The sequence below is a fragment of the Onychomys torridus genome, chromosome 1, assembly GCF_903995425.1.
Source record: "Onychomys torridus chromosome 1, mOncTor1.1, whole genome shotgun sequence".
NCBI lineage: Eukaryota > Metazoa > Chordata > Mammalia > Rodentia > Cricetidae > Onychomys > Onychomys torridus.
In genome coordinates, this window is record NC_050443.1 from 47,575,677 (window position 1) to 47,586,415 (window position 10,739).

At 50.6% G+C, this 10,739-nt stretch overlaps 1 protein-coding gene across 2 annotated transcripts; it reads left to right on the forward strand.

The window, feature by feature from the left end:
• Positions 1-3,981: 3,981 nt before the first annotated feature.
• On the forward strand, positions 3,982-9,418 carry Lysmd4 (LysM domain containing 4). 2 transcript variants are annotated; one of them, XM_036206113.1, is made up of 4 exons: positions 3,982-4,045; positions 4,667-4,951; positions 5,297-5,322; positions 6,657-6,720. In XM_036206113.1, the coding sequence occupies exons 2-3, from the start codon at positions 4,670-4,672 to the stop codon at positions 5,306-5,308; spliced, it is 294 nt and encodes a 97-aa protein (XP_036062006.1). In that variant the 5' UTR covers positions 3,982-4,045; positions 4,667-4,669; the 3' UTR covers positions 5,309-5,322; positions 6,657-6,720. The 2 variants fall into 2 exon arrangements, with proteins under 2 accessions (XP_036062006.1, XP_036061997.1); XM_036206104.1 differs by lacking the exon at positions 5,297-5,322 and having other exon boundaries at positions 6,657-9,418.
• The last annotated feature ends 1,321 nt before the right edge of the window (positions 9,419-10,739 follow it).

The following is a 10,739-nucleotide window of genomic DNA, read 5'->3' on the forward strand; positions in this document are numbered from 1 at the left end:
GCCTCAGACTCATTTCCCACAGTTCCAGGAATAGAAAGCCCTGAATCAGTGGTGGTGGCAGTGGTGTGGTTCAAGGATGGGGGATGGGGTGGGTGTCTCTTCCAGGTGGCAGACTGCTGCCTTCTCTCCGTGTTCTTGTGGTAGAAATAGGGCAAGGAAGCCATCCATCCACTTCACAAGGACACTGATCCCATTCCCCTTTCTACAGCTCGGCCTTCTAAAAGCTTACCCTGGAGGGCGGGATTTCAACAGCAATGGAAGGGGATACAGAAGTTCACACCACAGCAAGCCTGAATAGGAATTTCTTTAGTGAAATGAACTCTGTGCTTCTAATTATGTACAATATCTTGAGGATATTGCAGCCAGCATTTCCTGATTACCAGATGAACAGAGCCTGCTGAACACTCATCAGGGATCATCCTAGCAACGTTTAATCTTCACAGTGGCAGGTGTTATTTCAGACCCCAGTTCATAGATGAGAAAACTCAAGTGTGAGCATGCTTCCTGCAGACACAGGTGAGGGCATTTCAGAGTGGGACTCCTCGACTGGAGAGCGCATGATTTGAGGCACCGTGACGGATGCTCATAGCAGGCCAGACGAAGAAGGCAAATGAACACAACTCAGGCTAAAGTCACTTAAAGAAGACTCTCTGCTACCCCTGGGTATGTGTAGGGTGGTGCCATGGGAATTTTTCTCTTTATATGGCTTTTGGGGGATTGTGAAGACAGTTCTTCCTAATCACAATAGCCTTTCCAAGTCAATAACTGTGCTTCAAGATTAAATGGGTCTGCTTAATCCCACTCCATGAAAGAGCTAACTGATTCTCTTCCCCTGTTCCTCATTGTCAGAAATATTCTGGTAGCTGAATCTTTTAACAAGTCTTGATCACTTCACTGGGCAATCCCTAAGCATGGGAGCTCAGAATCAGACTCTAATGGGACACAATGTACAAAGTCACTGCTTCCTGATCTCACCAGAGCTCCCATTATACTTATTCCTTTGTCTACTTTCCCAACCTTGTTCCGCAGAACACACATGACAGTGTGGTGCCTTTCCCACATCTGTTACCTAGAAAGAATATCTTGACGCCACTTGAGTTTACATGTATTTGACTGTAAGGATAATGAGGATTGCTTTCCTGTATCTCTTAATGAGTTCTTTATGTAATTTGGCAATTTTTCTATGGAGTGTCTTTTCTTGCTTAGATGTGAATGCTTTTTTTTATATTTTAAAGATACGAACATATCAAAGATGGCAAACGTTTCTGTACAATTCATGATAATTTCTTTGAATTTTCTCCATTTTAAATTCCTCTCTCTCTTTCTCTCTTATGTGTGCATGCATGTTCCTGTGTGTGAGTATGGGCATGTATGTCATGCACGTGTATAGCAGTTGAAGGACCACCTCAGAGGCCTGTATGCATTCCCACGTGTTTGAGACAGGATCTTTTGATGTTTACCAGTGAGTACTCCAGTCTAGCTGGCCCCAAGGCTTCCAGGGAGTCTCTTTGTCCACCCCTGACCCCCCCACTGGAGCAGTGGAAATACAGACCCACACATGGGCTTCTGAGGATTCAAACTCCAGACCTTGTGCGGCAAATGCTTTACCCACTGAGCATCTCCTCTTCCCCTTCTTTAACTTTTCAATGATATTTAATGTAGAAAACACAACCTATTCCTTTCATGCTGTTCATACCCACCCTCCCACGAACATCGGCATCATCTTGGTGTGGCCAGCTCTACTACTCACAGCCGTGCTTCTTCCAAAGGCTTCCTTTCTAACACGACTTGTCCACAAGTGGAAACCAGAGCCTTTCATTCTTTCCCCTTTATGGGAAGACGGCTGTGTTCCAGCAGCCACTGGATTTTCCTGAGTCGCTGGAGAACACATCACAGAAGAAACCTAATCGAGACGATGGATCACTCTCGCCACCTCTGACCATCTTGGCTGATTGGTCAGGGTTGACTTGGTCACCGACAGCCATCTGAGCCATGAAGAACTAGCAATGACTGCTGGGGCTTCGTGAGGAGTGTGTGTCGTGTACACAGACAACGAGCAAACTGCCATGCATGGAAGTGCAGGCCGTGTCTGGCCACTAAGAGAAGTGGCTTTCCTAATAATTGTGCTCTGATAACAGGCATATTCTGGAATTGTTGCAGGCAGGACTGGGTGGCCATCCCAGGCATCAGGGACAACACAGTAGAAGAAGGGGACCAAGGCTCAGGAAGCTCAGGGTCAAGGTCAGTTTGTGAGTGTCCAACTGGCTTTAGACTCTGCTTCTCTCCTGGCATGGCTTGTGACTGCTGTTAGCTGCCCTGCCTCTGCCATTTCTCTTTACAAAATGAAAAGACAATACTTAGGAAATATAGTTCTCCGCTCAGCCCTGGAGTTTGGAGCCATATCCTGGAAGCTAAATAGTTAGCCCTGCCATCTCGCATCCTCCTTCCCAGGACAAGGCCAGACCTGGGAAGAGACAACATGTTTGACAAGGGTTGGAGGACTGAGTGGACATCTCTGCTTGTGGGCTTGGTCTCTGCTGTCTTAGGTTCAGAGCATTGGATCTGTTCTGTGGTAGGGCCCCTGGCACACTTTGATGGGTGGGTCATACCCCTCAAATTTCTCATGCAGCCTCATCCAAGCGGGGGAAGCTGTCACACACCATAAATACCTCAGTGGGGGACATGAGTGTGTGTCTAAAGGAACTGTTAGGCATATTAGCAAGCCTAACCTCAAACACCAGATATTTAAAGCCAGAGAGAAGGGCCCTGTGGCTGGCTGGCAGAGAGGGCCATGACCCAGTGCCCCCCTGGCGGTAGACATTTAGAAGAAGACTTTTAGCTTTATTCTAAGCCATAGGGGGGCTTTCTGGGCTCTTGTTTTGTGTTGATTCCCAGAGAGATTTAACACCTTGGCCCAGTTGCCAGTCAGCCATCTTTGGTGCATTGCAGGTCCAGTCACTTAGTGTCTTCTTTATTTATTGGATGCATCTTACTCCAGGATTTTAGCCCTTGGCTGTGTTTGTTGCAATCATTGCCACAGATTATTTCCTGCTTTTCCTTTCTTTTCCGAGTAGCAGGGGCTCTCTCTGGCTAGCCACAGGTGGTAGATATTCTTGTTTATCTAAATCTGGTCTGTGTTGTCACGGCAATATTTCACATCCCTGGACATTTCTTTATCTCCGGGCGGGGGCTGGCAACCATCCGGCCCATCAAAGGATGGAGAGTCGAGGACCCAAGGGTCAGGCTGCAGTGCTGGGGACGCTCCTGGCTAGGGATCAAAGATCTCTCTTGCCGGGAAGAAGACGGAGGCTCAGTAGAAAGCCGTGGCCACCACAGAAGAGGCCGAGTTCCAGGCCTGCCTCAGAAGTGGAACTGGGAACTGCCGGGGCCAGAGGGCTGAGGGGCGAAGGTCCTGGGCCGGGCGCTGGAGCCCCACCCTGGAGCCCCGCCCATCAGGGCCCGCCCCTTCGGGCGTCCTGACCTCTCAGCACCTTCCGGCTCGGCCAGGGCTCTCCCTCCTCTGAAGTCATTGGTTGACTCTCAGGCCCCGCCCCCGGAAGAGCTGCTTAGCGCAGCCAATCGGCGGGCGCGGCGGCCGCGGAGTCTGGGAGCGAGGTACCCGGACCTGGAGCAGGGGCTGTCCTGGAGTTGGCTTGGGGGACCCGGGCTGGTGTGGGGTCGCTTGTCACCGTGGGCTCGGGGGCGGGCTGCTACTCCCGGGCTGGTGGCCGTGGCTGTGTCCGGGGAGGGCTGGTGCCGGCTTGGGGGGGTGGCAGGATGTCTGCTCCATGGAAGGTTGGGGCCCGGCCCGTGTAGGCCCAGGGGTGGGGCCGCCTCAAATTTGTTTATCTCCTGCTTAGGGACACCCCACCCTGTCACTGAAGGGAAACGGAGGTCTCTTCTGGCCGCCCCGGGTGTCAGGGGCTCAGAAATCCGAGACCGGAGGGAGATGAGCTGAGGCTGGCTGGCCTCTCTAAAGGGCCTCTGGGACGGCACCGCCAGGAATGCCTAGCGTCCTATTCGAGCCATTTGGAAGGGGAAGGAGGTTAGTTGTGGCTCTGGCGTTTGGCTCTAGGTGACAATAAAGGGCGCATGGGGTGTGTGTGTGTGTAATGAATGCAGAGTGGCCTCGAGAAAAACGCAGATTGAGCTTCGACAGGCATTTTTTTCCCCTTTGCCTGCCTCTCGGGTCAGAGTCAGCCAGAGTCAAAATAAGAGACTTTGTGACCCATGGTTGCCCTCAGCTCTGGCTTTGGCCTTCCAGAAGACACCTTGGAATGCCTCACGAAGTTTCTGTACAAAGATTCTGAATGTTAAGTTCTCAGTATCTGGTTGCTAAGAACAGTACTCTGAGGCACAAGTGGCTTCTGTGTGTGGGCTGGGGGAGGCACAGCTGTGGACAGGGAAGAAGGGTGGGGAATCTTGGGATTTTTTTTTTTTTTTTTTTTTTTTTTTTTTTTGTACATAGCAGTTAGGGAAAGCATGATTCTATTCTGCCTAAGTCCTGTGTGGGCTAGGTGTGAGGATGTTGTCGATCCGTCCTGTGGGTGCTTGCTAAGTATTCGCAATATTAGGAAATTACTAACGAGACAGTTCTCTTTAGGAAGTCAGAGGGGCATGAGTGGCATTTGTGTAGAATTAACCCCAGGTTTGGTTTTCACTTAAGAAAATGAGGCAGAAGGAAGTGTTAGCCAAGACCTTCCAAGGCCCAGCCGTTGTTTGTAGGACTCCAAACAGCCACGTTTACATGTTCAAGAATGGCAGTGGGGACTCCGGAGACTCCTCTGAGGAAGAGTCACATCATGTGGTGTTACGACCCCGGGGCAAGGAGCGCCAGAAGAACAGCATCCAACACCCTCAGCAGCCCGGAGCAGGCAACATGGTTCTGCTGCAGCGGGAGCTGGCTCAGGAGGACAGCCTCAACAAGCTGGCTCTCCAGTATGGCTGCAAAGTAAGCTGGTTCAGTCCCCGAGTAAGCCGACCGGTCAGTTAGTTGGGAACCTCAGTTAAGGGTGTGTTTTCCTTTGCCCTGACTTTCACAGTGACGCTATGAAACTGTGTGGTCTTTTGAGCACCTGGGATTTGAGATCTTAGGGGCTGGAGATGGTAGGTGGAGTTTGGCCCAGTGTCCTTGGCATGCTTAACTTTTCTCACTACTTGTATTCTTGCGACCTTTTCCTGACATTCGCTGCTTCGACTGGTAGAGGTTTTGCCTTCTCTCTAGTAGAACTGTATGGTCTAGCCTCTGTCCTGTGCGTTTGTATAACCATATCTTTCTCTTTAATTATGTTTTTAGCATTCAGAGTGATTAACAGTGGCAAAGTAAGTAGGAAAGCATTTCTGGAATCGCTCTTTTCTCCTGCATCAAAACGGCTCGTTTCCCCACTGCTAACCCCATGCTATACATTGTGTAGCAGCTTTTGCCCAGGCTGCATCAGCTACACAATTAAAAAACAAAAATGGTCTATTGTTTATCTAACAAGATCCAAATGAGCAAAAAGATTGTGTGGGTGTGGGAATCTTTCCCAGAGTAGTAGAGGCTGGTCTCCAGGGACACATGGCATCTTTGTATTACATCAGCCTTTGTGTTTGGGTCTTACCATCTGCTTCCGTAGGCATAAGACCATGGGCTGAAAAACAAAGCCTTCCCAACAAAGTTTTGAGAGGTAGACTGAGTAAGCCTGTCAGAGTGATGGTCGATAAACAAACCCAGAGTGGATTTTTAGTGCCCCCACGAACAGGTCCAGTTCCAGTTGGCAACGAATACACATGCTGTTCGTTTTGTGTGCAAAGAACGAGAAAGCTGTTAGGTTTCAGATAAAAAGCTTCCCTCGAGCCAGTTCAATCAGTCTCTAAAAGTGGTTGCTGAATAAAGTAACCCCACACTATGGAGCAGAATAATAAACTCTGGGTTGTGCTTACACATTCTAGATAAGTTTTTCAAAAGTAGCGTGAGGGGAAATTTAAAATTTGGCTTCCTGCCCCTCCTTTTCTGTTAGAAGCTTTGTGTTACTGAATACAATCCCGTCACGGCCCCCTTTCCGTAGCTGGGAGTGGAAAAACCTCAGTCTGGAACTCCTAGGCTGACTGCTGATTTCCTAACGTGCTTCTAGTGAGAGAAGTAGGACCTCCCCAAGGTGAACTCACCTGGAGTCACTGCTGTTCAGGAACTAAGTTCCTGTGCCTGCATGGCTTCTGGGACAGCGCTGAGGCAGCATCCTGAGGGAGCCATCAGGTGGTGGAGTCCCTGAGTGTGCCCAGGGCCAGCTCTGGCTTCAGGGAGCTTGTCTGGCCTCTTGCTCGACTGGATTCTGGTAGGAGAGGCGGGCACTGTGGCCTCGGAGCTTGACAGAAAGGGCAGCAGTGTTGGTCCTAGTTCATCTGAGGCTTTCGTGTACTCACAACACTTTCCCAAACTGAGCTGGAATTGTTCAAAGTAGAACCGTTGCTTTCTAAGCTATTCATTAAGAGGTTAAAAACCAAAGACCCTCCAAATCTAAAGCTCAAGTTACTCAGGCAAAACAAAGATGGCTGTGGGTGCAGTTTCCGGCCTTCAGGGCTTTCTTCAGTAGGACCCCAGCAGGCTGAGGGTTTCTGCTGGGGCTAGGTACTGGTTTTAAGGAACATTGTATGTTTATGATGCCTGGCTTCCCTAGGTCGCAGATATCAAGAAAGTGAACAACTTCATCAGGGAACAAGACCTGTATGCTTTGAAGTCCATCAAGATTCCGGTGAGAAATCATGGCATCCTCACAGAGACCCACCAAGAACTCACCCCCCTGGGGGCCCCATCCTCTGAGACCAGAGTGACCCTGGGAGAACTGTCTGAAGATGAAGCTGCCGCTGGAGCGAGCGCCCAGGGGAACCACCTGACGGATTTCTTTAAGGGAATCGACGAGAACATTGAGCGGGCTGTGCGGTCTGAAGTCTTCCACAGTGAGAGCTGCTGCGTGGAGGCCGCAGATCAGCCACTGCTCCCCGCCACCCAGAAGCCACCAGGCGATGGTGCAGACTGCGGGATTCAGTGGTGGAATGCCGTCTTCCTCATGCTTCTCATTGGGATTGTGTTGCCAGTGTTTTACCTCGTCTACTTTAAAATACAAGCCACCGGGGAAGCCTCCAGTAGCCTGAATGCCACTGCTGTCCCCAATGACTCGATGACCCTGAGCCCAGTTCCAGCACAAGCGCCCAGGTTGGCAATTCCAGTGCCCACGCTCCCCGCTTCAGACAGCCAGGTCAGCTCAACCACCCAGGCAGGGGCCTAAGCTCATTTATTCTCGAGTGGGCAATGCTTTGCAGGTGGCCCTTGAGCTGTGTAGCTGTCACTGGCTGTTTGCCGGGCGTGTTGCCTTTTGCTTCCTGGGATGTATGGACAGTTAAAGAAGCTACCACGTCAATCTGGATTGTATGGACTGAGGAATGGCCTAGCCTAACCCAGGGATGCAGGAGCCCAGTCATCATTCATCCCAGCAAGAGAGACATTTACATGAAACTAGTGGCTGTTTCTTGAAGACACGTGGGGGCTGGCCGTGAGTCCCTGTATAGCCCTTCTGGGCGGGCGCCTAAGTAGAACGTGATAAGGGATCTGTGATGTTGGCGCTCCCACTGTTAGGTGGGGTCAGATGGCTGTCAGTGTCCCAGCCTGCTAATGGTGGGGGGTGGGCTCAGCGACATGCCCTGTGTCTGGGTAGACCAAGGTGCTGTGCAGTATGTCATTGAGTTTTAGAGTGACGAATTACAGTTGTGACAGCCTGGCATGCTTGCCTCTTCACTCGGCCCCATTGAGGTGGTGCTACTTCAGAAGTGAGAATGTTCCATCCAGACTGCCACCCTTTACTTAAGCTGCAGTCTGGTCCCTCACACTGTTGGAGCTTTATGGTCTCACACACGGGCATATCTTAAGCCAGACACAGGGCTACCGCTCAGATTCACAGTAGGAGCATCTCTGTGGTGATGGCTCCCGGGATTCTCCCAGTTGGCATCTTGGGAGCAGCTGTTATTGGCAAGTAGTTTGAAGAGACTACATCCGCCATTAAGGGTCTAACACATGCACCTCTGAGGCCAACCCACTGTCAGACGAGTGTTGCCAAGAACAGTGAGCCTCCACACCCATCCCTACCATGTGTGCCTGAAGCAGAGTATTCTTCCCGCTTCCTCCATGACTCTACTTCTTGGGTGTTGTCCTTAAACTTCCAGATTCTGTGTCTCAGTGTTAAAACCAGATGCCGTGTCAGTCAGTAAGCTTTCTCTTACTGGACAAAATAATCGTGGCTCAAGGTTTCAACCCATGGCCTGATTTGGGGGCGCCTATGGTAAGAACACACATCATGGAGGAGAGTGTGGTGGGACAGATTGTTCCTATGACCAGGAAGAGAGGGAGAGACAAGGAGCTTGGGTCCTGGGATCACCTTCAAGGTCATGCCTGCAGTGACCTTGCCTCTCCCACTAGACCTCAGATCTTAAAGCTTCGACTCCTTTCCAATGCCAAGGTGAGCACAAGCCTTTAAGATATTTGACTTTGGGTGGGTGGGGGGAGCATATCCAAACCCCAACAAGGTGACTCTGGTTGTGAAAGGCTCTAAAAGCACCAGACACCAGAGGGGGGGCAAGATGCCCCAGGTTGTCTCAACCACTCCCTGGTGCAGTAGCCATCCATGTGCTGGTGTGGGAGAAAGGGCTAAGTCAGCCTGCCTTGTCACAGCAGGGAAGTGGCTGAGGTGGCTGGGAGCTCAGCTCCAGGGTGAACAGAAGGCAGGCAGGTTGCTCCAATGGTGAGCTTGGGGGATGGTGGGGCCACTTGACACTTAGGCCTAGACATCTGATCAGAGGAGCAGAATAGTACTTGTTCAGTTGGTCTGAAAAACAATCTGCCTAGGGTGTAAATAGCAAATTTAAGTCATCTTCAGAATAAGTATTTTGAGGTCAAAAATAAACCCGTGAATCTCAATACAATAAACATCAATTATGTTAAGTGATTTCTATCTGGATGCTTATGACCATTGTGGCTGTGAAATTTCTTTTAAATGTTTTTTACCATTAACTTCAGCAGGCAGGGCTCAGAGTCCCACGGGAAAATCATTTTCACTAGACAACGAATGTCTTTTCCCCTGAATTCTGTCTCAAGTGTTAGGGGCTGGTTGTGATGCCTGTACACAGTCCTGTGTAGGCTCCTAAGTAGAACATGACAAGGGATCTGCAGTGTCAGTGCCCCTGGGGTTGGATGGGTCAGATGACTGTCCTGGTGACCTTGCCTGCTGAGGGCGGGGGTGAGCTCGGCTCAGAGATGTGTTCTGTCTGGGCAGACCAAGGTGCTATGCAATAGTATCAGTATGTCACTGAGTTTTAGACAAGTTACAGTTGTAACTTGTATCTCTGTATTTTTCTCAAGTGGAATAAAATATTTCTTCTGTGAAGGAAACACGACTCCCTCTTTTCATATGTGGATATTCACAGTTCAAAGCTGAGGGGCAGCTTTGGAGAAGATGGAAGTGGTCTCTGCCTCCTGCTGGGTCTGGGCAAGTTGCCGTGGCTCTTGCTGCACACATGCTTATGTGGCCAGGGAAGGACAGACCGAGTGGGAACCAGTGCGCTCTGGCCCACTGACCTCCTTAACGTCCGTCATAGTTCAGTCAGGTCTGTGGAAGATTAGCCCTGGAGTTCATTCTCTGCTAATCTATTGCGTTTTGGTGACCTGCTTTGGAAAAGGTCTTTTACGTTTTTAAATTATGTGCATTTGTGTCCCTGTGGGAATGTGCGTGTGATGCAGGTGCCCTTGGAGTTCAGGAGAGCATAGGACCCACTGGAGCCGCAGTTATAGGCAGTTGTGAGCTGCCTGATGTGGTGCTGATAACTACACGGGTCCTGCGCAAGAGTAGTGAGCTCTCTAAACGGAGCCATCTCTCCATCTCCAAGAAAGTTAAAGAACTAACTCATCTTTTTGGGTGGGCATAGTGCTTCATGGTAAACACTAAGGAATTCTCTTAGAATTGGATGGGCTGGCTTTATACCAGGGAAATAAGGCTCCAGGCTTGCTTGTGCCCTGCCTGCCTGAACAGCAGGGGACACAGACTAGGGGGAAGAAACACTAAAAATCATGGATTCGACCGTCCTGTGGGACAGACCAGGCCCTGGGCTGTACGTACCTAGTGGAGAACACTTGAAATCACGTGAAAGATGGCTGCAGCCAGGAGCCAATGCACTGAAGTATAACCCATGGGGTTCCTTCTTCATGGGATGCCATGGGAGGGCAGAGATTGTGTGCAGAACCCCTGCCTTCCCAGTCCCCCGTGAGCAGGCCTTGACAGTCACCACTTTACAGGTAGACATCTAAGAGCCTACAGCTGACAAACAGGGCGCTCGGGGACCTGCCGCACCTGGCAGCCTCAGCGTTTGTACCCTTACTGTTCCATAGCCTTTTGACCCTGCTGCCCACCAGCCTGCTCTGGATTCCCTGGACTCCCGAAGTCACTGATGCCCTGGTGTCCAGACCCTGGGGCAGCTGGGTGTCTCTGGAAGCACGGGTGGTTGTGGGAAAGAATGGTGGAGAGAACTGGACGATTGGGCCCACAAGAACACTGGCCAGCGCCGGTAAGAGGAGTCCATTGCAGAACTGAGCCTGTCACCGAAGCCCACTGTCTCTTTTCCCTTTGTCGGGAGGGAGGACGCTGGGGATTGACCCCTGGTCCTAGCATCTGTTCTACCACTGAAGTACCATTCTAGCTGGATCCTATTTTGTTGTT

Coding starts and splice junctions, on each gene's coding strand:
- Lysmd4 (XM_036206104.1), top strand. CDS start 4,670: ATGAGGCAGAAGGAAGTGTTAGCCAAGACCTTCCAAGGCCCAGCCGTT. Junction 4,952..6,656: donor CTCTCCAGTATGGCTGCAAA/GTAAGCTGGTTC, acceptor TGGCTTCCCTAG/GTCGCAGATATCAAGAAAGT.